General features: G+C 39.7%; 1 protein-coding gene across 4 annotated transcripts in view; it reads right to left on the reverse strand.

Moving 5' to 3' along the window:
- Window positions 1–18,988: 18,988 nt before the first annotated feature.
- The window catches only part of LOC128699011 (uncharacterized), a 118,505-nt gene continuing 112,747 nt past the window's right edge, over window positions 18,989–24,746 (reverse strand). For all 4 annotated transcript variants that reach the window (XM_053791528.2, XM_070096840.1, XM_070096841.1 and 1 more), the window contains one exon: window positions 18,989–24,497. In XM_053791528.2, coding sequence (XP_053647503.2) covers window positions 22,558–24,497 — 1,940 coding nt within the window. In that variant the 3' untranslated portion in view covers window positions 18,989–22,557. The remainder of the gene's footprint in view (window positions 24,498–24,746) is intronic.

Raw genomic sequence — 24,746 nt, forward strand, 5'->3', positions numbered from 1 at the left:
AAACTCATCATCTAACAAATTTGATTGTTCTAAATGCCCATAAAAATGTAATGCATGGTGGGGTACAAGATACCTTAAATTGTATTAGGGAAACTTTCTGGATTCCACAAGGACTGCAAAGTGTAAAAAGGGTGATTAAATCTTGTGTAATATGTCGCCGTGTGGATGCCAGATCCTATATGTACCCAGGTCCTCCACCATTGCCAAAGGAGCGTGTACAATTAGTGAAACCATTTGATGTAACAGGTGTAGACTATAGTGGTCCAATAATTTTAACAGGTACTTCAGATGGTGTTCCACTGAAAATGTATGTTTGTTTGTTCACCTGTGCTGCTACTAGGGCAGTTCATTTAGAAGTGGCACAGGACTTGTCTGCAGAACAGTTTATACAGCTGTTTCGAAAATTTGCAGCTAGGAGATCCTGTCCGAGATTGATGATTTCGGATAATGCCACAAATTTTGTAGCAGGTGCTCAACACTTGATAGAATTAAATAATAGTAACGATGTTCAATCTCTGTTAACCCAACGAGGGTGTACCTGGAAATTTATTACTCCTAGAGCCCCTTGGCAGGGGGGGCTGTATGAAAGACTGATAGGCACAGTGAAGAGGTGTCTCCGTAAAGTACTACACCGGAAGAGAATTAATTTGGAGGAATTCCATGCAGTGTTAGTGGAGGCGGAGAATCGTATAAATAATAGGCCTCTCTCATACATGAGTGATACACCTGATGCAGATGTATTAACACCTTCTCACCTAATATGTGGAAGGAAATTGGAAGCTGCCCCTGTCTATAGAGATAATCCGGAAGAAAGTGATGAAGATTACAATGATGCAGCAGTGTTGTGTAATAAATTTAAAATGTTAAATAAAGTAATTGATCATTGGTCTAATGTGTGGCATAAGGAATATCTTCTTACACTACGTGAACACTTTTTTGGTGCGACAGAGGCAGTAAATGAACAGACCATTCAACCAGGTGACATTGTGTTAATTGACACTGAACAACATTGAACATTGTGGCCTCTGGGCAAAGTATTGACATTGTACCCAGATGCACAAGGTGTTGTCAGGAATATCGAAGTGTTGTGTCATGGCCAGGAAAGTTTACGCACAATTAATAAATTGATTCCCTTGGAATTAGGTGTTCAATCAAACGTAAATGAAAATCTGAGGGAAAGTGACACGAGTGATATGGAAGATAACGCAGACCAAGTGATCCGGAAAATGAAATCGTAGTAAGACCTACTAGGAGAACAGCCACTCAAGCCAGAACCGGCTGGAATTGTCTCCTAAAGGAAGGATTAATTTGAGTCGTTTAGCAACGAACTCCGCCTGGCCGCAGTGTGGAAAATACTGTATATTTTCCAGAAATACGGTAATCTATAGGGAAATAGATGCCCTGTATTGTATTTAATAAAAGTGTACTTTTAAAAGATGGACAGTCGCCATTGTTAATTTGAATTGGATACAACGTTAGTGTAATGGGAAGGAATTTTCGTGCTCTAGAGGTTAAAAATTGGGCTGACACCTCTCAAATAGGAGGCAAAATTGTTGGATGTGCATTCCTGCATAACTTGAGATATCAGGCGACTGGACAAGACAGCTCCAGGAACCTCAGATAAGTCTATTATGTTATAACTCTGGCCAGTTGTTATTTTCATGTATAGACAGAGGTTTTCTGAGTATGATACACATTAATCTCCAGTCAAATTGGTGAGTGATATTAAGATATTTTCCTTCTGTCCAATATACAAAAACAGTTAGAAACAGAAATACAAATAGCTAGAGCTTCATTTAAGGAGGTTATTAATAAAATATTCAAGAGGTTGCTACTAGAATTGCAGTAAATCAACCATTCAAATCATTATGAAGCTGTGTGTAGTCTGTGGTCAGTCAAACAAACGGGCTTCCACATGGGTAAATTGTCATTTTTGTGGAAATTGGTGTCACGCCCCTTGTGCAGATATCCAAGAACTAGCTACAAGCAGTGTTAAAACAGGGAAGTGTTTTTGGGTATGCCCAAATGAGATAAATCTGTGGACTAAAATCACAAGGGTATTAAAAGAGGACAACATCAAAGCTGCTTTCATAGAAAACCTGGAAGCTTTCTACAACAGATGGGAACATAAAAAGTCTGGGCTGAATGGTACTGCCCTTGATACTGGCCATGTAGTCAGAAACTGTAAGGCTGGAGATGAAGTCCTGGTAGTCAGTAAATGTGGGGCTGATAGTGCTGTCCTGGGAGACAGTAATGGTGAAGCTGGAGGTGCTGTCCTGGGAGACAGTAATGGTGAAGCTGGAGATGCTGTCCTGGGAGACAGTAATGGTGAAGCTGGAGATTTTGTCCAGGTAGTCGGGAATTATATGCAGGAAGGAATACATATAAATGACCTCATAGGGGACAGGAGCCATAGTAGGGAAACAAGTGTAGTCAAAGATAAGATAAAACCAATATTGCAAACTAGAAATACTGCAGGAAATAGCAAACAAGAGGACTCCACTAGCAATAGTGAGGATATATTACCAAAAACAACTGGTGGGAGCTCCATTGTTGGTGCTAGGGAGGATAGAAGTAAGACAGGGAAACATGCACCAACAGGGAATACAGTCACAGAAACCCAAGGCAAACGGAAACCAAGCCTGTGCACATACTATGCACCTGGTATCTGCTGGCATGGGAAATCTGGAAAAACAGATGGGACATGCAACTATGACCACCCTAGAAAATGCCATGCCCATATGACAACAGGAAAATGCAAACTCCCTTCCTGTAAGCTTTTTCACCCTGAACTGTGTACCTCTTCAGTACAGGAAAGACTGTGCTTTAACTTAAATTGCCAGGCATACCATCTAAAGGGGACAAAAAGATACAAAACATCCAGGCCATGGGAAAACCTGGGTAGCCACAGCCACTCAAGAGGGAGAGGTTTTTTAGTGCCAGGAAGGAAAAAAAACTGGCAGGAAATGGCAGAAATCGTACACCAAATCCAGTCATTCCTGGAGTGGAACCACAGTCGATGGCCTCCACTCCAAACCAACAGATACAGATACTAATGCCGGAAAAAAAATCCCCCCCCCAGTACCAACAATACCACCAGTCCGATAACATTCTTCTTTGCAAATATACAGGGTCTAAAGCCAGCAACAAACAACAAAATACCTTTCATCCGTGGACTGCTTGCAGAGGCGAAGGCAATGTTCGCAGCTTTCACTGAGACCCACATAAAGGATCATTTGGACAACGAAATATGGATCCCAGGTTACAACCTATATAGATGTGACAGAGTGAACAGGCAAAAGGGGGGGGGGGGTTGGCCTGTACATTGCAGAGTCACTTGTTTGCACAGAACTGCTTAATGCCTCAAATGATGTAGTGGAAGTTTTAGCAGTAAAGGTCGAGAACCAAAACCTAGTCATTGTGGTAGTCTACAAGCAAACCTCCAGATGCAACATCCCAGCAATTCCAGGAACAGTTGTTAAAAATTGACCACTGTCTGGAAAATCTTCCAGCTCCCGCACCCAATATCTAACTTACCATTGCTATCCAAAATCTTTGAGAAACTCGTGCACAGGAGACTGTATTCATTTATAATGGCTCAAAACATACTCAACCCCTGCCAATTTGGATTCAGGAAAAATAAAAGCACTAATGATGCAATCATAAAAATGCTAGATCTGCTTTACACAGCATTGGAAAATAAGGAATATCCACTAGGAATTTTTATTGACCTAAGAAAAGCTTTTGACACAGTAGACCACGACATCCTACTCCACAAACTTGATCATTACGGTATAAGAGGCCATGTGCTTGCTTATTTCAAATCTTATATTACTAATAGGTATCAGTACGTCACCATTAAAGACACAGCATCAGCAACACGGCCACTTGATACTGGAGTTCCGCAGGGAAGTGTCCTTGGTCCCCTGCTCTTCCTCATATACATCAATGACCTTCCAAACGTATCCCAACACCTAAAACTGATTCTCTTTGCTGATGACACGACTTATGTCATCTCTCACCCTAATCTTGCCACCCTCAACACCATTGTGAATGAGGAGCTGATTAAAATATCGACTTGGATGACAGCCAATAAACTTATGCTTAACACTGACAAAACCTACTATATTATGTTTGGTAGCAGAGCAGGAGATGCACAAATTAACATTAAGATTGACAACACTCTAATTACCAGAAATAATGGGGGCAAATTCCTAGGCTTATACCTTGACAACAACCTGAATTTCAGCACCCATATCCAGCATATAACCAAAAAAGTATCCAAAACGGTTGGGATCCTCTCCAAGATACGATACTACGTGCCGCAAAATGCCCTTCTCACACTATACCACTCACTTATTTATCCATACCTCACCTATGCTATTTGTGCTTGGGGATCAACTGCAGCAACACACCTAAAGCCAATAATAACCCAACAAAAAGCTGCAGTAAGAATAATCACTAAATCCCATCCCTGGCAACACCCCCCCCCCACTCGTCATAGACCTAAACTTACTCCCAGTTCAGTACATCCACACTTACTACTGTGCAATCTACATCTACAGGGCCTTAAACTCTAATATCAACCTTGACCTAAAATGCTTTCTTGATAGTTGTGACAGAACCCACAGGCATAACACCAGACACAAACATCTCTACGACATTCCCCGTGTCCGACTAAACCTTTACAAAAATTCAATGTATGTCAAAGGCCCTAAAATCTGGAATACCCTACCTGAGAACTCTAGAACTGCAGACACATTCATCACCTTCAAAACTACCATTAGAAAACATCTTATCTCCCTGATACACCCCGTCAACTAACTACACGAATACCACCTGGTGGTTCACACTTACACTCACTCACTCATTTGACCATAAACAGAAATATTAATCTCAATCTTAAAATAATGAATCCTGTGATACTCCAATACTGAAACTATGTACTGTGCCAAAACAAAAGCATTCACATTGCTAAACTCACAAACTAGTATTTAGTCACTTAGCCATAATACCAACTTACCTCATAATTAGTAATATTTTACAATTAAGAATAAAACTAAGTCTGCCCGAAATGCCTAGCCATGCTAAGCGTTCTAGTGGTACACTCTGTAATCACAATTTTACTACATGTAAACCACACAATAACCAAATTTCTGTAAACTCAGCATTGTAATCCTTATAGAGAATAAACTTTGAACATCTTGCTCCTGGGGGATTTCAACTTAAGGCACCTAAAATGGAGGAATATAGCAAATAATATTGTTGCAGTAATAACACCAGGAGGCAGCTCTGATGAAAACTCACACTCACACGAGCTTTTAAATCTCTGCACAAAATTCAATTTAAACCAGCAAATAATAGAGCCTACTAGACTGGAGAATACACTAGACCTCATCTTCACTAACAATGATGATCTGATAAGAAATGTCGCCATATCAAAAACAATATACTCAGATCACAACATAATTGAGGTTCAGACATGTATGCGTGGAGCCCCAGACCGACATAATGAGACTAGTCACGAGGGAGCATTCACCAAATTCAACTTCAATAACAAAAACATAAAGTGGGACCAAGTAAACCAAGTCCTAACCGATATAAGCTGGGAAGATATACTAAGCAACACAGACCCCAACTTATGCCTAGAACAGATTAACTCGGTGGCACTCGATGTATGCACAAGGCTTATTCCTCTAAAAAAAGGAGGAGTAGATGTAAAATAGAAAGAGACAGGCGCTCCCTTTACAGGCGACGGAAAAGAATAACAGAGCGGCTAAAAGAGGTCAATATATCTGAAATGTGTAGGGAGACACTGGTCAGAGAAATGGCAAGCATCGAATTTAAGCTAAGAGAATCCTTTAGGAGTCAGGAATCGCGGGAAGAACTAAAAGCCATAAATGAAATCGAAAGAAACCCAAAGTATTTCTTCTCCTATGCCAAATCAAAATCGAGAACAACGTCTAGTATTGGGCCCCTACTTAAACAAGATGGGTCCTACACAGATGACAGCAAGGAAATGAGTGAGCTACTCAAGTCCCAATATGACTCAGTTTTTAGCAAGCCGCTAACCAGACTGAAAGTCGAAGATCAAAATGAATTTTTTATGAGAGAGCCACAAAATTTGATTAACACAAGCCTATCCGATGTTATCCTGACGCCAAATGACTTCGAACAGGCGATAAATGACATGCCCATGCACTCTGCCCCAGGGCCAGACTCATGGAACTCTGTGTTCATCAAGAACTGCAAGAAGCCCCTATCACGAGCCTTTTCCATCCTATGGAGAGGGAGCATGGGCACGGGGGTCGTCCCACAGTTACTAAAAACAACAGACATAGCCCCACTCCACAAAGGGGGCAGTAAAGCAACAGCAAAGAACTACAGACCAATAGCACTAACATCCCATATCATAAAAATCTTTGAAAGGGTCCTAAGAAGCAAGATCACCACCCATCTAGAAACCCATCAGTTACACAACCCAGGGCAACATAGGTTTAGAACAGGTCGCTCCTGTCTGTCTCAACTATTGGATCACTACGACAAGGTCCTAAATGCACTAGAAGACAAAAAGAATGCAGATGTAATATATACAGACTTTGCAAAAGCCTTCGACAAGTGTGACCATGGCGTAATAGCGCACAAAACGCGTGCTAAAGGAATAACAGGAAAAGTCGGTCGATGGATCTATAATTTCCTCACTAACAGAACACAGAGAGTAGTCGTCAACAGAGTAAAGTCCGAGGCAGCTACGGTGAAAAGCTCTGTTCCACAAGGCACAGAACTCGCTCCCATCTTGTTCCTCATCCTCATATCCGACATAGACAAGGATGTCAGCCACAGCACCGTGTCTTCCTTTGCAGATGACACCCGAATCTGCATGACAGTGTCTTCCATTGCAGACACTGCAAGGCTCCAGGCGGACATCAACCAAATCTTTCAGTGGGCTGCAGAAAACAATATGAAGTTCAACGATGAGAAATTTCAATTACTCAGATATGGTAAACATGAGGAAATTAAATCTTCATCAGAGTACAAAACAAATTCTGGCCACAAAATAGCGAAACACCAACGTCAAAGACCTGGGAGTGATCATGTCGGAGGATCTCACCTTCAAGGACCATTACATTGTATCAATCGCATCTGCTAGAAAAATGACAGGATGGATAATGAGAACCTTCAAAACTAGGGAGGCCAAGCCCATGATGACACTCTTCAGGTCACTTATTCTATCTAGGCTGGAATATTGCTGCACACTAACAGCACCTTTCAAGGCAGGTGAAATTGCCGACCTAGAAAATGTACAGAGAACTTTCACGGCGCGCATAACGGAGATAAAACACCTCAATTACTGGGAGCGCTTGAGGTTCCTAAACCTGTATTCCCTGGAACGCAGGAGGGAGAGATACATGATTATATACACCTGGAAAATCCTAGAGGGACTAGTACCGAACTTGCACACGAAAATCACTCACTACGAAAGCAAAAGACTTGGCAGACGATGCACCATCCCCCCAATGAAAAGCAGGGGTGTCACTAGCACGTTGAGACCATACAATAAGTGTCAGGGGCCCGAGACTGTTCAACTGCCTCCCAGCACACATAAGGGGGATTACCAACAGACCCCTGGCAGTCTTCAAGCTGGCACTGGACAAGCACCTAAAATCAGTTCCTGATCAGCCGGGCTGTGGCTCATACGTTGGTTTGTGTGCAGCCAGCAGCAACAGCCTGGTTGATCAGGCTCTGATCCACCAGGAGGCCTGGTCACAGACCGGGCCGCGGAGGCGTTGACCCCCGGAACTCTCTCCAGGTAAACTCCAGGTATATGTGTATCTATAATCATTTACTATTTTTGATATACAGTCCACAAATTTATATATTTACCAGCATTCCTGGTGATGTATTTTTCATTGGTAATTAATAGGTCCAGAGCAACTTGTGGATATGACAGTGGTAGGTATCGAAGGGGGATATTTTTTGCGACCTAGGTGTCCCACATTCCTACTTGTCTATATAACTCTGATAAATAATAATTATCTTTGTTATCATTTACTGTTATGTATATAATGAGTTACATACAGATAAATGCAATTTTCCACACCCCTCAGCTCCAGGACTAGTCGTGTTGCAAACTTTTACACTTTCTCTAATCTGTAAATACCTTTGTAACTTGTCATGGTTGTGACCAGACCTACCTGGAGTTCATTACCTTTGTAAATTGTGAGTTCATTACCTTTGTAAATTGTGAGTTCATTACCTTTGTAAATTGTGAGTTCATTACCTTTGTAAATTGTGAGTTCATTACCTCTAACTTGCTCAGCTATCAAAACTTTGGAGTCCAGTCCCTGGACCAATTATGTACCTCTGTAATCTTTTGACTACCACCCACAGGATGGGTATGGGGTGCATAATAAACATATTAAACTAACTAACTCTAATTTCTTGACATGCTTGACCAGGTGTGGGTTCCATAGTGGTGCTGTATACGCCAACATGGGCCTGACGTACACGGTGTACAGTGTTTTGATGATTCCTTATTCCAGTACCAAAATGCTATTCTTAGGTTTGCCAGGCGCCCATATGCAGCAACAGTTATTTGGTTGATGTGGTCGGTACGATTCTTATCCCAAGATTCTTTTCCTTAAGTGAGGTTTGTATCCTTTGGCCCCCCCTAGCCTGTACTCCGTCTGTGTTCTTCTTTGAGCTTCCCCAATCTTCATGACTTTGCACTGGGTGGGATTAAACTCCAGGAGTCAATTGCTGGATGAGGTTTGCAGCCTGACCAGATCCCTTTGTATTCCAAAGCGATCTTCATCCATTTTAATTCTTTGTTTTAGCTTCAAATCATCTGAAAACAGAGATGCCTCTGAATCTATCCCTTGGTCATGCCATTCACATATACTAAGAATTATTCCTATCTGCTCCTCTAGCTTTTGCACTAATCTTGTGTGGTACTGTGGTGAAAACCTTCTAACAGTCCAAGAAAATGCAATCTACCCACCCCCTCTTTCTCTCATGTTTTACCTCTGTCAACTTATTGTAAAACTCCAGTAGGTTTGTGACAGGATTTCCCTTCCCTGAAACTGTGTTGGTTATCGTGTATAATTATTATTATTATAATCAAGGGGAAGCGCTAAACCCGGAGGATTATACAGCGCCTGGGGGGGGGATGTGGAAGGCATTCAGGCTTAATTCGGGGAACTGGAGCACAGATCCAATTCCCTAAATCAAGAGCCCCTCACCAACATCAAGGATATCGTGTATAAGCTCTTTTCTTTTTAGGTGTTCCACCACTCTTCTCCTGATAAACTTCTCCATGACTTTGCATACTATACATGTCAGTGACCCTTGTCTGTAGCTTAATGCTGCCTGTCTTTCTTAAAAATTGGGACTACATTTGCTGTCTTCCACACCTCAGGTGGTTGCCCTGTTTCAATAGATATATTGAAGATTGTTGTTAGTGGTACATACAGTGCCTCTGCTTCCTCTCTCAGGACACAGAGAAATGTTTGTTCCCACTGCCTTTGAAGTACATATATAGTTCACTTAGCAGCCTCTTCACCTCCTCCTCGGTTGTGTGTAGTATGTTCAGCACTTGTTGCTGTACCCTACCATTCAGGTTTGCTGGAGTCCTTTCTGTCTCTACTGAAAATACTTTCTAACACCCTTGCGAGTTATCCGAGTCTTCAACTTCTAATTGTGACCCCTTGTTGCTGTGTCCCATCTTCGAAACATCTAGTCTCCGTCCACCTTGTCAGTTCCTCTCAGTATTTTATGTGCAATTATCATGGCCATCCACCTGCCCTCCAGTCTCGTTAGGTTGATTTCCCTTAACTTCTCGTAAGACATGCCCCATAGCTCTGGGACTAGTCTTGTTGCAAACCTTTGCACTTTCTCTAATTTCTTGATGTGCTTGACCAGATGTAGGTTCCAAATTGGTGCTGCATACTCCAATATGGACCTGATGTACACAGTGTACAGTGTCATGAATGATTCCTTACTGTTATACACATGTGCATGCATGTGCAGCTAATCACAAAAATTATCAACAGTGCACAGCAATGCAGGAAAGGAGAGAGAGAGATTGCTCTAGGCTTTTTTAGGTTGCAAGCAGCTTCAGGAACAATGCAGAGAAATGGAAAGGGATGAGAATCTCAGTAGTAGTCTAGACAGATGCAATACATCTGAGAGTTATCCCAGTTACTATTGGCTAATGACACATTTCTTTTAGGGGGTCTCTGAAGAGAAGTTATAAAGGTTTGTGGATTAATTTGAGAGGGTATGTAAAAGATGGACATTAAAAGTGAACATAGACAAGAGCAAAGTGACAAGAGCAAACAGGTCTAGGCAATGATAAATTGAATATCAAATTGGAGAGATTATGGAGGAAGTGGATGTATTTAGTGCTTTGGGGATTGGACATAACAGATGGATCTATAAAAAATGAGGTGAACCATAGAATAAATGAGTGGAAAAAAGTGGGTGTGTTGAAGTATTTGTGAAAAGAAAAGTTTATGTATGAAAAATAAAAAAAGGAATATACAAGAGTATAATTCGGAGAACTGAGGAGGGGTTATTAAAGTGATTTGAGTAGTATGTAGAGATGATAAAGAGGGATAAGTTGATGAAAAAGTATAGGTAGGGAATGGAAGAGGAGGAGGAAATGGGGTTATCCCAAGAATGACTGAAGAAAGAGGGCATATGAAGCTTTGAGTTTTAGGAGCTTAAGCATTCAGCATGCTTGCACGAGCATGTTAAGAGTGTTAGAGAAGAGCAAAGGGAGACGAGCAATTTTTACTGGATGTGCAGTTGGAGTGAGAGCAAGGTAGCTTTTCTGAAGAAATTCAGGGAAACTGGACTTAAGTCCCGGAGGTAGAAATGGCAATGCCTGCATTCTGAAGGAGTGATGGAGATGATGCAGTTGAAGGGTAATCTGATTGTGATGTCAGTACACTTCTGGCGATTGACTGTATAGTGAATGTATTTTCTTCTTTGGATCACCCTGCCCTGGCAGATGGCCTTTAAGCTAAAAACAAACAAAACAAAACAGATACACACACAAAAAAAAATGGGTGGTAGGAAAAGAAAAAATATTGAAGCTTTTTTATTTCTCTGAAATGAGCCCACATGATTTACACCCAAGTTGAACCCCATTATTAAAAATATATATACAGTATGTATGCATACAAGCATGTGTGTAAGCATGTACGCAAGTACTCGCCTTTGTGTGATTGGAGGGGTCAAGTCTTACTGCTTGGCCTCACCTCTGAACTTGCCACTTGCCAGACTAAATTTCTCATAGCCTCATGCTCCTTATTGCACCTATTCTTAAAACTATGTATACACTCCCATTTCCTGCCTCTCTGAGATTGAAGAAGTACTTCCTGACATTCCCACGGCTCATTTAACTTTCAGCTGTGCCCCTCAAACAGCCTGTCCCTGTCTTCCCTGTTTGTTCTTATCATGTCTTCCCTGGTCCTGTCTAGGGTCATTTAATTAAGTTTCTTCAGCCTATTTTTATAGCTCGTACTCCTTAGCTCACTGCATATTTCTACCTTTTCTCCAACATGCTTTCTCAGGTGTGGGTTCCATGCTGGTGCTGTGTACTCCAAGATGAGCCTGACAACACCCAGAATGACTACCGAGATTCCCGAAGGCCACTCTTAGATTTACCAGGAGAGCAGTGGAAGCAGAGGTGATTCACTTGATGTTAACCTCTGGCAATATGCTATGCACTATGATTACTTCCAGATCCTTTTAATGAGGTATGCAGTGTCTGTCTCCAGAGTCTATACTCTATGTCCAGTCTTCATACACAGTATTATATACATATGTAGTAGGTTGGTAGACAGTAACCACCCAGGGAAGTACTACCCTCCTGCCAAGTGAGTGTAAAATGAAAGCCTGTAATTGTTTTACATGATGGTAGGATTGCTGGTGTTTTTTGTCTGTCTCATAAATATGCAAAATTACAGGTACGTCTTGCTACTTCTACTTACACTTAGGTCACACTATACATACATGTACATGTTTATTTATACACACTCATCTGAGTTTTCTTAGATTTTATCTTAATAGTTCTTGTTCTTAGTACTTTTCCTTTTATATCCATGGGGAAGTGGAATAAGAATCTTTCCTCCGTAAGCCATGCGTGTTGTAAAAGTCAACTAAAATGCCGGGAACAATGAGCTAGTAACCCCTTTTCCTGCAATGATAACTAAAAAGAATATGAAGAAGAAAATTGTCAAAGTGGGAAGTCTGAATGTGCGTAGATGTTGTGCGAATGATAAGAAAGAGATGATTGTGGATGTTATGAATGAGAAGAAGCTGGATGCTCTGGCTTTAAGTGAAACAAAGCTGAAGGGGATGGGAGAGTTTCAGTGGAGAGAAATAAATGGGATTAGGTCAGGGGTTTCAAACAGAGTTAGAGCTAGAGAAGGAGTAGCAATAATGTTGAAGGATAAGCTATGGCAGGAAACGAGGGAATATAAATGAATTAATTCAAGGATTATGTGGAGTAAAATAAAGGTTGGATGTGAAAAGTGGGTTATAGTAAGCATATATGCACCTGGAGAAGAGAGAAGTGTAGAGGAGAGAGAGAGATTTTGGGAAATGTTGAGGGAATACGTGGGGAGTTTTGAACCAAGTGTGAGAGTACTTGTGGTTGGGGATTTCAATGCTAAAGTGGGTAAAAATGTTGTGGAGGGAGTAGTAGGTAAATCTGGGATGCCAGGGGTAAATGAAAATGGGGAGCCTTTAATTAAGCTATGTGTAGAAAGAAGTTTGGTAATAAGTAATACATATTTTATGAAAAAGAGGATAAATAAATATACAAGGTATGATATAGCACATAGTGAAAGTAGTTTGTTAGATTATGTATTGGTGGATAAAAGGTTGATGGGTAGGCTCCAGGATGTACATGTTTATAGAGGGGCAACTGATATATCGGATCATTATCTAGTTGTAGCTACAGTTAGAGTAAGAGGTAGATGGGACAAGAAGAAAATGACAACAACAAGTAAGAGAGAGGTGAAAGTGTATAAACTAAGGGAGGAGGAAGTTCGGGTGAGATATAAGCAACTATTGGTAGAAAGGTGGGCTAGTGCAAGTATGAGTAGTGGGGGGGGGGGTGAAGTGGGTTGGAATAGTTTTAAAAAATGCAGTATTAGAATGTGGGGCAGAAGTTTGTGGTTATAGGAGGGTGGGTGCAGGAGAAAAGAGGAGTGATTGATGGAATAATGAAGTAAAGGGTGTGATAAAAGAGAAAAAGATAGCTTATGAGAGGTTTTTACAAAGCAGAAGTGTTATAAGAAGAGCAGAGTACATGGAGAGTAAAAGAAAGGTGAAGAGAGTGCAAAAGGAGAGCAGATGATAGAATGGGAGAGGCACTGTCAAGAAATTTTAATGAAAATAAGAAAAATTTTTGGAGTTAAACAAGTTAAGAAAGGCTAAGGAATGAATGATTTGTCAGTTAAAAACATAGTAGGGGAGTTAGTAGATGGGAAGATGGAGGTACAGTGGAACCTCAAATATTGAACTTTCTTCGGTCCAGAAGGCTGTTCGAGTGCCTTTACCGAATGAATTTATTCCCATCAGGAATAATGTAAATTAGATTAGTCCAATAGGTAGTAGGTTGGTAGACAGCAACCACCCAGGGAAGTACTACCGTCCTGCCAGATGACTGTGAAACAAAAACCTGTAACTGTTTTGCATGATGGTAGGATTGCTGGTTTCTTTTTCTGTCTCATAAACACGCTAAGATAACAGGGATATCTTGCTACTCCTACTTACACTTTGGTCACACTTCACAGACACGCACATGCATATATATATATACATACATCTAGGTTTTTCTCCTTTTTCTAAATAGCTCTTGTTCTTTTTTATTTCTTCTATTGTCCATGGGGAAGTGGAAAAGAATCTTTCCTCCGTAAGCCATGCGTGTCGTATGAGGCGACTAAAATGCCGGGAGCAATGGGCTAGTAACCCCTTCTCCTGTATACAATTACTAAAAAAGAGAAGAAGAAAAACTTTATAAAACTGGGTTGCTTAAATGTGCGTGGATGTAGTGCGGATGACAAGAAACAGATGATTGCTGATGTTATGAATGAAAAGAAGTTGGATGTCCTGGCCCTAAGCGAAACAAAGCTGAAGGGGGTAGGAGAGTTTCAGTGGGGGGAAATAAATGGGATTAAATCTGGAGTATCTGAGAGAGTTAGAGCAAAGGAAGGGGTAGCAGTAATGTTAAATGATCAGTTATGGAAGGAGAAAAGAGAATATGAATGTGTAAATTCAAGAATTATGTGGATTAAAGTAAAGGTTGGATGCGAGAAGTGGGTCATAATAAGCGTGTATGCACCTGGAGAAGAGAGGAATGCAGAGGAGAGAGAGAGATTTTGGGAGATGTTAAGTGAATGTATAGGAGCCTTTGAACCAAGTGAGAGAGTAATTGTGGTAGGGGACTTGAATGCTAAAGTAGGAGAAACTTTTAGAGAGGGTGTGGTAGGTAAGTTTGGGGTGCCAGGTGTAAATGATAATGGGAGCCCTTTGATTGAACTTTGTATAGAAAGGGGTTTAGTTATAGGTAATACATATTTTAAGAAAAAGAGGATAAATAAGTATACACGATATGATGTAGGGCGAAATGACAGTAGTTTGTTGGATTATGTATTGGTAGATAAAAGACTGTTGAGTAGACTTCAGGATGTACATGTTTATAGAGGGGCCACAGATATATCAGATCACTTTCTAGTTGTAGCTACACTGAGAGTAAAAGGTAGATGGGATACAAGGAGAATAGAAGCATCAGGGAAGAGAGAGGTGAAGGTTTATAAACTAAAAGAGGAGGCAGTTAGGGTAAGATATAAACAGCTATTGGAGGATAGATGGGCTAATGAGAGCATAGGCAATGGGGTCGAAGAGGTATGGGGTAGGTTTAAAAATGTAGTGTTAGAGTGTTCAGCAGAAGTTTGTGGTTACAGGAAAGTGGGTGCAGGAGGGAAGAGGAGCGATTGGTGGAATGATGATGTGAAGAGAGTAGTAAGGGAGAAAAAGTTAGCATATGAGAAGTTTTTACAAAGTAGAAGTGATGCAAGGAGGGAAGAGTATATGGAGAAAAAGAGAGAAGTTAAGAGAGTGGTGAAGCAATGTAAAAAGAGAGCAAATGAGAGAGTGGGTGAGATGTTATCAACAAATTTTGTTGAAAATAAGAAAAAGTTTTGGAGTGAGATTAACAAGTTAAGAAAGCCTAGAGAACAAATGGATTTGTCAGTTAAAAATAGGAGAGGAGAGTTATTAAATGGAGAGTTAGAGGTATTGGGAAGATGGAAGGAATATTTTGAGGAATTGTTAAATGTTGATGAAGATAGGGAAGCTGTGATTTCGTGTATAGGGCAAGGAGGAATAACATCTTGTAGGAGTGAGGAAGAGCCAGTTGTGAGTGTGGGGGAAGTTCGTGAGGCAGTAGGTAAAATGAAAGGGGGTAAGGCAGCCGGGATTGATGGGATAAAGATAGAAATGTTAAAAGCAGGTGGGGATATAGTTTTGGAGTGGTTGGTGCAATTATTTAATAAATGTATGGAAGAGGGTAAGGTACCTAGGGATTGGCAGAGAGCATGCATAGTTCCTTTGTATAAAGGCAAAGGGGATAAAAGAGAGTGCAAAAATTATAGGGGGATAAGTCTGTTGAGTGTACCTGGTAAAGTGTATGGTAGAGTTATAATTGAAAGAATTAAGAGTAAGACGGAGAATAGGATAGCAGATGAACAAGGAGGCTTTAGGAAAGGTAGGGGGTGTGTGGACCAGGTGTTTACAGTGAAACATATAAGTGAACAGTATTTAGATAAGGCTAAAGAGGTCTTTGTGGCATTTATGGATTTGGAAAAGGCGTATGACAGGGTGGATAGGGGGGCAATGTGGCAGATGTTGCAAGTGTATGGTGTAGGAGGTAGGTTACTGAAAGCAGTGAAGAGTTTTTACGAGGATAGTGAGGCTCAAGTTAGAGTATGTAGGAAAGAGGGAAATTTTTTCCCAGTAAAAGTAGGCCTTAGACAAGGATGTGTGATGTCACCGTGGTTGTTTAATATATTTATAGATGGGGTTGTAAGAGAAGTAAATGCGAGGGTCTTGGCAAGAGGCGTGGAGTTAAAAGATAAAGAATCACACACAAAGTGGGAGTTGTCACAGCTGCTCTTTGCTGATGACACTGTGCTCTTGGGAGATTCTGAAGAGAAGTTGCAGAGATTGGTGGATGAATTTGGTAGGGTGTGCAAAAGAAGAAAATTAAAGGTGAATACAGGAAAGAGTAAGGTTATGAGGATAACAAAAAGATTAGGTGATGAAAGATTGAATATCAGATTGGAGGGAGAGAGTATGGAGGAGGTGAACGTATTCAGATATTTGGGAGTGGACGTGTCAGCGGATGGGTCTATGAAAGATGAGGTGAATCATAGAATTGATGAGGGAAAAAGAGTGAGTGGTGCACTTAGGAGTCTGTGGAGACAAAGAACTTTGTCCTTGGAGGCAAAGAGGGGAATGTATGAGAGTATAGTTTTACCAACGCTCTTATATGGGTGTGAAGCGTGGGTGATGAATGTTGCAGCGAGGAGAAGGCTGGAGGCAGTGGAGATGTCATGTCTGAGGGCAATGTGTGGTGTGAATATAATGCAGAGAATTCGTAGTTTGGAAGTTAGGAGGAGGTGCGGGATTACCAAAACTGTTGTCCAGAGGGCTGAGGAAGGGTTGTTGAGGTGGTTCGGACATGTAGAGAGAATGGAGCGAAACAGAATGACTTCAAGAGTGTATCAGTCTGTAGTGGAAGGAAGGCGGGGTAGGGGTCGGCCTAGGAAGGGTTGGAGGGAGGGGGTAAAGGAGGTTTTGTGTGCGAGGGGCTTGGACTTCCAGCAGGCATGCGTGAGCGTGTTTGATAGGAGTGAATGGAGACAAATGGTTTTTAATACTTGACGTGCTGTTGGAGTGTGAGCAAAGTAACATTTATGAAGGGATTCAGGGAAACCGGCAGGCCGGACTTGAGTCCTGGAGATGGGAAGTACAGTGCCTGCACTCTGAAGGAGGGGTGTTAATGTTGCAGTTTAAAAACTGTAGTGTAAAGCACCCTTCTGGCAAGACAGTGATGGAGTGAATGATGGTGAAAGTTTTTCTTTTTCGGGCCACCCTGCCTTGGTGGGAATCGGCCGGTGTGATAATAATAAAATAAAATAGATTAGTCCATTTCAGACCCTCAAAAATGCACTTATAAAAGCACTTACAAAAATACATTTACATAATTGGTCGTGTTGGGAGCAGTTCGATTTTTGAGGTTCCACTGTATTGAGTAGATGGCGGGAATATTTTGAGGAACTTTTAAATGTCGACGAAGAAAGGGAGGCAGTAATTTCATGCACTGGCCAGGGAGGTATACCATCTTTTAGGGGTGAAGAAGAGCAGGATGTGAGTGTGGGGGACGTGTTTGAGGCATTATGTAGAATGAAAGTGGAGTAAAGCTGCTGGAACTGACGGAATCATGACAGAAATGTTAAAAGCAGGGGGGGATATAGTGTTAGAGTGGTTGATATTTTTGTTTAATAAATGTATGAAAGAGGGCAAGGTAACTAGGGATTGGCAGAGAACATGTATAGTTGGTAAGTTATTAAATGCTGTAAAGAGTTTTTATGAGGATAGTGAGGCTCAGGTTAGGGTGTGTAGAAGAGAGGGAGACTACTTCCCGGTAAAAGTAGGTCTTAGACAGGGATGTGTAATGTCACCATGGTTGTTTAATATATTTATAGATGGGGTTGTAAAGGAAGTAAATGCTAGGGTGTTTGGGAGAGGGGTGGGATTAAATTATGGGGAATCAAATTCAAAATGGGAATTGACACAGTTACTTTTTGCTGATGATACTGTGCTTATGGGAGATTCTAAAGAAAAATTGCAAAGGTTAGTGGATGAGTTTGGGAATGTGTGTAAAGGTAGAAAGTTGAAAGTGAACATAGAAAAGAGTAAGGTGATGAGGGTGTCAAATGATTTAGATAAAGAAAAATTGGATATCAAATTGGGGAGGAGGAGTATGGAAGAAGTGAATGTTTTCAGATACTTGGGAGTTGACATGTCGGCGGATGGATTTATGAAGGATGAGGTTAATCATAGAATTGATGAGGGAAAAAAGGTGAGTGGTGCGTTGAGGTATATGTGGAGTCAAAAAACGTTATCTATGGAGGCAAAGAAGGGAATGTATGAAAGTATAGTAGTACCAACACTCTTATATGGGTGTGAAGCTTGGGTGGTAAATGCAGCAGCGAGGAGACGGTTGGAGGCAGTGGAGATGTCCTGTTTAAGGGCAATGTGTGGTGTAAATATTATGCAGAAAATTCGGAGTGTGGAAATTAGGAGAAGGTGTGGAGTTAATAAAAGTATTAGTCAGAGGGCAGAAGAGGGGTTGTTGAGGTGGTTTGGTCATTTAGAGAGAATGGATCAAAGTAGAATGACATGGAAAGCATATAAATCTATAGGGGAAGGAAGGCGGGGTAGGGGTCGTCCTCGAAAGGGTTGGAGAGAGGGGGTAAAGGAGGTTTTGTGGGCAAGGGGCTTGGACTTCCAGCAAGCGTGCGTGAGCGTGTTAGATAGGAGTGAATGGAGACGAATGGTACTTGGGACCTGACGATCTGTTGGAGTGTGAGCAGGGTAATATTTAGTGAAGGGATTCAGGGAAACCGGTTATTTTCATATAGTCGGACTTGAGTCCTGGAAATGGGAAGTACAATGCCTGCACTTTAAAGGAGGGGTTTGGGATATTGGCAGTTTGGAGGGATATGTTGTGTATCTTTATATGTGTATGCTTCTAGACTGTTGTATTCTGAGCACCTCTGCAAAAACAGTGATAATGTGTGAGTGTGGTGAAAGTGTTGAATGATGATGAAAGTATTTTCTTTTTGGGGATTTTCTTTCTTTTTTTGGGTCACCCTGCCTCGATGGGAGACGGCCGACTTGTTGAAAAAAAAAAAAAAAAAAAAAAATGTATAGTTCCTTCATATAAAGGGAAAGGGGGACAAAAGAGACTGTAAAAATTATAGAGGAATTAGTTTACTGAGTATACCAGGAAAAGTGTACGGTAGGATTATTATTGAGAGAATTAGAGGTAAGACAGAATGTAGGATTGTAGATGAGCAAGGAGGTTTTAGAGTAGGTAGGGGATGTGTAGATCAAGTGTTTACATTGAAGCATATATGTGAACAGTATTTAGATAAAGGTAGGGAAGTTTTCATTGCATTTATGGATTTAGAAAAGGCATATGATAGAGTGGATAGGGGAGCAATGTGGCAGATGTTACAAGTATATGGAATAGGTGGTAAGTTACTAAATGCTGTAAAGTTTTTTTATGAGGATAGTGAGGCTCAGGTTAGGGTGTGTAGAAGAGAGGGAGACTACTTCCCAGTAAAAGTAGGTCTTAGACAGGGATGTGTAATGTCACCATGGTTGTTTAATATATTTATAGATAGGGTTGTAAAAGAAGTAAATGCTGTTTGGGAGAGGGGTGGGATTAAATTATGGGGAATCAAATACAAAATGGGAATTGACACAGTTACTTTTGCTGATGATACTGTGCTTATGGGAGATTCTAAAGAAAAATTGCAAAGGTTAATGGGCGAGTTTGGGAGTGTGTGTAAAGGTAGAAAGTTGAAAGTGAACATAGAAAAGAGTAAGGTGATGAGGGTATCAAATGATTTAGATAAAGAAAAATTAGATATCAAATTGGAGAGGAGTAGTATGGAAGAAGTGAATGTTTTCAGATATTTGGGAGTTGACGTGTCAGAGGATGGATTTACGAAGGATGAGGTTAATCATAGAATTGATGAAGGAAAAAAGGCGAGTGGTGCATTGAAGTATATGTAGAGACAAAAAAAACGTTATCTATGGAGGCAAAGAAGGGAATGTATGAAAGTATAGTGGTACCAACACTCTTATATGGGTGCGAAGCTTGGGTTGTAAATGCTGCAGCGAGGAGACGGTTGGAGGCAGTGGAGATGACCTGTCTAAGGGCAATGTGTGGTGTAAATATTATGCAGAAAATTCCGAGTACAGAAATTAGGAGAAGGTGTGGAGTTAATAAAAGTATTAGTCAGAGGGCTGAAGAGGGGTTGTTGAGGTGGTTTGGTCATTTAGAGAGAATGGATCAAAGTAGAATGACATGGAGAGCGTATAAATCCGTAGAAGGAAGACAGGGTAGGGGTCATCCTCGAAAAGGTTGGAGGGAGGGGGTAAAGGAGGTTTTGTGGGTGAGGGGCTTGGACTTCCAGCAAGTGTGCATGAGTGTGTTAGGAGTGAATGGAGATGAATGGTATTTGGGACCTGACGAGCTGTTGGAGTGTGAGCAGGGTAATATTTAGTGAAGGGATTCAGGGAAACTGTTTATTTTTATATTGCCGGACTTGAGTCCTGGAAGTGGGAAGTACAATGCCTGCACTTTAAAGGAGGGGTTTAGGATACTGGTAGTCTGGAGGTATATGTTGTGTATCTTTATACCTATATGGTTCTAAACTGTTGTATTCTGAGCACCTCTGCAAAAACAGTGATTATGTGTGAGAGTTAAAAGTGTTGAATGATGATGAAAGTATTTTCTTTTTTGGGATTTTCTTTCTTTTTGGGTCACCCTGCCTCGGTGGGAGACAGCCGACGTTTAAAAAAATGTACATACATGCACCTGAACATGCATACATGCATATATGTATGCTAGGAGGCATGGAGTGAATAAGGCTAGTGGCAAACTGAGTCAGGGCCAGGAGCTAAGACTTGACCCCCTCTGCAATCACATGTACAGTACATGCATACATACATCAATACATGCATGCATGTATATACAGTACATGATTAATCCTTTGAGGGTCCAGACTCCCAATCTGAAAATTCCCCACAGGGTCCAAGAAATAAAAAAAATTATTATTATTTTTTCTTATGAAATGATAGAGAATCTTTTTCTGAAGGTAATAAAATAAAAAGTACAAAATTTGATCAAAAACTAATGAAAACATGCTCTTGCGAATTATGCCATTTCAGCGATATTTAAGCATCAGCGATTTTGCCGACTTTGAGTCCTATTTTCAGCCAATTACATTATTAGATTAGACAAAATTCTTAGCTATTTCATTAGTATGTGTTCCAATTTATCTATTTAGCACAAGAAATTACCCAATCAACTATTTCAACTACACAATAAAGTGATTGGAAATTGGTATTTTGGCCAATTTCACACAAAGTTCAAAATATTCCAATTTCAAAACAGGATCCAGAATAAACAATGCAGGCATTTCTGGCACTAAAATAACATTTCTTCTGTTTATTAGTTATGTTTCCAGGCTTAACAGATGAATTCCATTTTTTTTATTTACATAAAGAACTTATATTCACACCACAAAATTGAAGATTTACTGTTATGCAATATTGTAATATATAATTGAATAAATAACATCAGCACATTCGTGAACGTATATTAGACCCACTAGTTGACACACATTGGACCCATGATATCATTTGTTTATGCTTGAACATTGGCAAAAATCGAACATTTCACCTAATTTGAGCTCAATTTCAAGTTATTTTCTGTATTAAAACCAATCAAAATCATCTCTATTTCGGTAATGTATATTTTCCATTCTATCACATGACACCAAGAAACTGCAAATATAACTGTAAAAAACCATACAAAAATACACTGCAAAGTTGCTGTTTTAATCCAAAAGCAGGGTCGCAGTTTTTTCCTCATTATACACTGTGTGCTGCAGGATTTTTATATGGTGCACTACAGAGATGCATCCTCTCATAACTAAGTGAGCTGAGCTCATGGCATAGAACCATGGCTTGGACCCAGGCTTCAAAGCCATAGAACTACGGGACGGACCCTCAAAGGGTTAAAAGGAATAGCCCAAGAGCTAAAGCTCAATCCATGATTCATGCAACCACAAATAATTTAGTACACATATATATATGTTTACATATTTTATAAATAATATATTTGGCTATTTAGGCAGAACTGCTGAATAGATTTTATTTTAAAATCAAATTTTTGGTAAGTTAACTTATTCACTGACATAAGTTTAAAATATTTGCACCAATATTAACCTGACAAATATGCCTTACTTATATTTAGGTAACCTATTATGGATTAACAAAGTTATCAAAGCCAGGTGCTTCTTAGAACTGTTTACCTTGAAATATTTTATAACAACTATCTGTAATAAAGACTGATTTTCACAAAGTAATAAAAAATTATAAAGTTTTGCCTATGTGTGAAACTGCCCCTGTGAATGATCCTAAAAAAACATGACATTACAAAGATGAAGCCAAGGGGTTATTTTCTTTCTCTTGTAATTATTTTGCACACCTCATCTATTCTGTTCAGGTTAGAATGTGATGGTACATTCTGTCAAGGGCTGCTATAAACAAGTCTAGTAAAAGGTACTGTACAAAATCTTTGAGATAAAATGTTATAAACATGGAAAACAGGTGTATTTTGTAATTTGGTACACTCATGTAGTACATTCTTTATTGCCATAGGAAGCAACCTTATTATGAAGGTATAGTATTTACTTGCTTGTTTGAAGGCATCAACTTCTCCAGAGGTACAACATTTATTAGCCCATAAGGATGTTTATGATGTTGAGGTAAGGTGCTATTCCCGCTACCAGAGAAAGATGCTATTTCCATTGTAATGGAAGAACTATTGCTATCTGTCACATTCATGCTTTCTTGATTGTTTTGTTCTGCTTGCTGTTGAGATACAGTGTTAACAGACCAATGGTGCAAGACACTCTGAGGGATATTTAAGTATGCATCAACACTGGTTCCTGGGGCAGTAATACTTTTTTCTTGTGCCAAGACTTCACTTGGGGAAGGCTTAAACTGCAAATAGTTCAACTGATTTTCTAAACTAGATTTAATAAAGAATTCACCATGTTTACCATGTGACTGACTTTCCACAGTTCTCAAGTGATTTGCATCATTATCATTGTAAGGTGCTCTGAGCATATTTTTTGGTAGGCAAGCATTAGACTTCTCAGCAATGGCAACTTTATGAATTGGCACAGAGCAATCTGCACTTACAATTAACTGGGTATCAAAATTTGTGGGTAACACTAAATTAGACTCTAATTCTTGACTTGAAATTATTCCAGGTTCATTTCTATTTCCATTATATTTCTGACTGATATTATTTTGATTTAGAACATGAATATATTTACCCCTTTTAAAAGTCAATAATTCATTTTGCTGCTCTGGATTCATCATTACAACTATTTTACTTCTTGGATTAACAAAAGAATATTTATTATGAGCTGCATTACATATATCATGTAAAGCATAAGTACTGTAATGTGTTGCATTCTGAAGACCTATCTCTCCAACTGGAAGTTCCACTTTGTTTTTCTTACGAGTATCATTGCCTAGTGCAGAATCATGTATAGTACAATTTACCTTTTGCATTTCCTTATATGCATTTGTCATATCAGATACTAGTGATGAATTATTAGGAGTATCATGATCTATTCCAATATAATCTACTGAATATTCTTGAGGAAGTGCTATTACATTGTTACAAGGGTGCCTTGTTATATTGTTTACATTATTTAATTGATTCTGTGCCTCGCTGTTGTTGAATGCAAGACGAGTGTGCTCATTATCAGTGGAGTCTGATTTGCTATTCAAATCACCAAGCAGTGCAGCATGTCTGTGCTTCCTAAATTCTTTCTTTTTTTTATTTAAACATGACTTTAATTCAATGTTTTTAGGATAATTCTCATCTGTATTAGATTTAGCAACATTTGATGCAGAAGTAAATGAGGGGACAAAATATGCATTTGATGGTTTATGCTTTGAGAAAGTTCCTGGTTTGCCATCCCTCTGATTCATTCTGTCTGCAGTGCTGATAACAGTTCCATGTATATTTGGGCTGACAATGGATTCTTCTTTCACCGAACATTGATCCAGCTCCTTCTCAAAGCAATAAGATTTTGAGCATGATTCATTTTTCCTGGCATTACTTGCAATGGATATTCTTGGTGCTAATAAAAATTCTAATTCATTTTTATCAACGATTCCAGCTTCATCATCTTCACATTTTATATAAATATCCTGAGATGTTTGCTTCATTATATGACTTTCTGAAGAGGTTTGCCTCTGATTCGGTTTAAGTTTTGTAGAGCCTAAATCAGAGCTTTGATGTGTCTGTAGAGAACCTTCCCTGTTATTATTAATTACTTCTACAGCGACATCCATATCTTCAAAATCCAAAAAAGATATTATGCTACCTCTGTCACTTTCAGCATCAGATAAGTTCGTCATATTTATACCCAGCAAGTCACTGTCTTTTTGCAAACATCTGAACTTATCATTTTTGGAATGATGCAAAAATTTATTTGTCAAATCTGTAATTTTCTCATTTGCTGGTTGCTTGTTGGTCCATTCTTCACAGCCTCTCCTTGCTTTGCTTCTATTTACGATCCCCTCATTATCTGTAATGTAAAAACTTTACAATCAACATGTATATTTTCTTGATTTTTAAAAACAATAAATAATGTGCAAAAACCTTTACATGTTTATCATTCATTATTTACAATATTCCTAATAAAACCTAATGCAGTATTACAAAACAAAGGAGAGATAGGTAGGATGAGAAAACCTGAAGAGAATTGGAATTGAATTGTTAGTTTAATTTTTTAACTGAAACACATTTATCTTTTATAATGATAAATTAGACACAT

The sequence above is a fragment of the Cherax quadricarinatus genome, chromosome 55 (genome assembly GCF_038502225.1).
Source record: "Cherax quadricarinatus isolate ZL_2023a chromosome 55, ASM3850222v1, whole genome shotgun sequence".
Lineage (NCBI taxonomy): Eukaryota > Metazoa > Arthropoda > Malacostraca > Decapoda > Parastacidae > Cherax > Cherax quadricarinatus.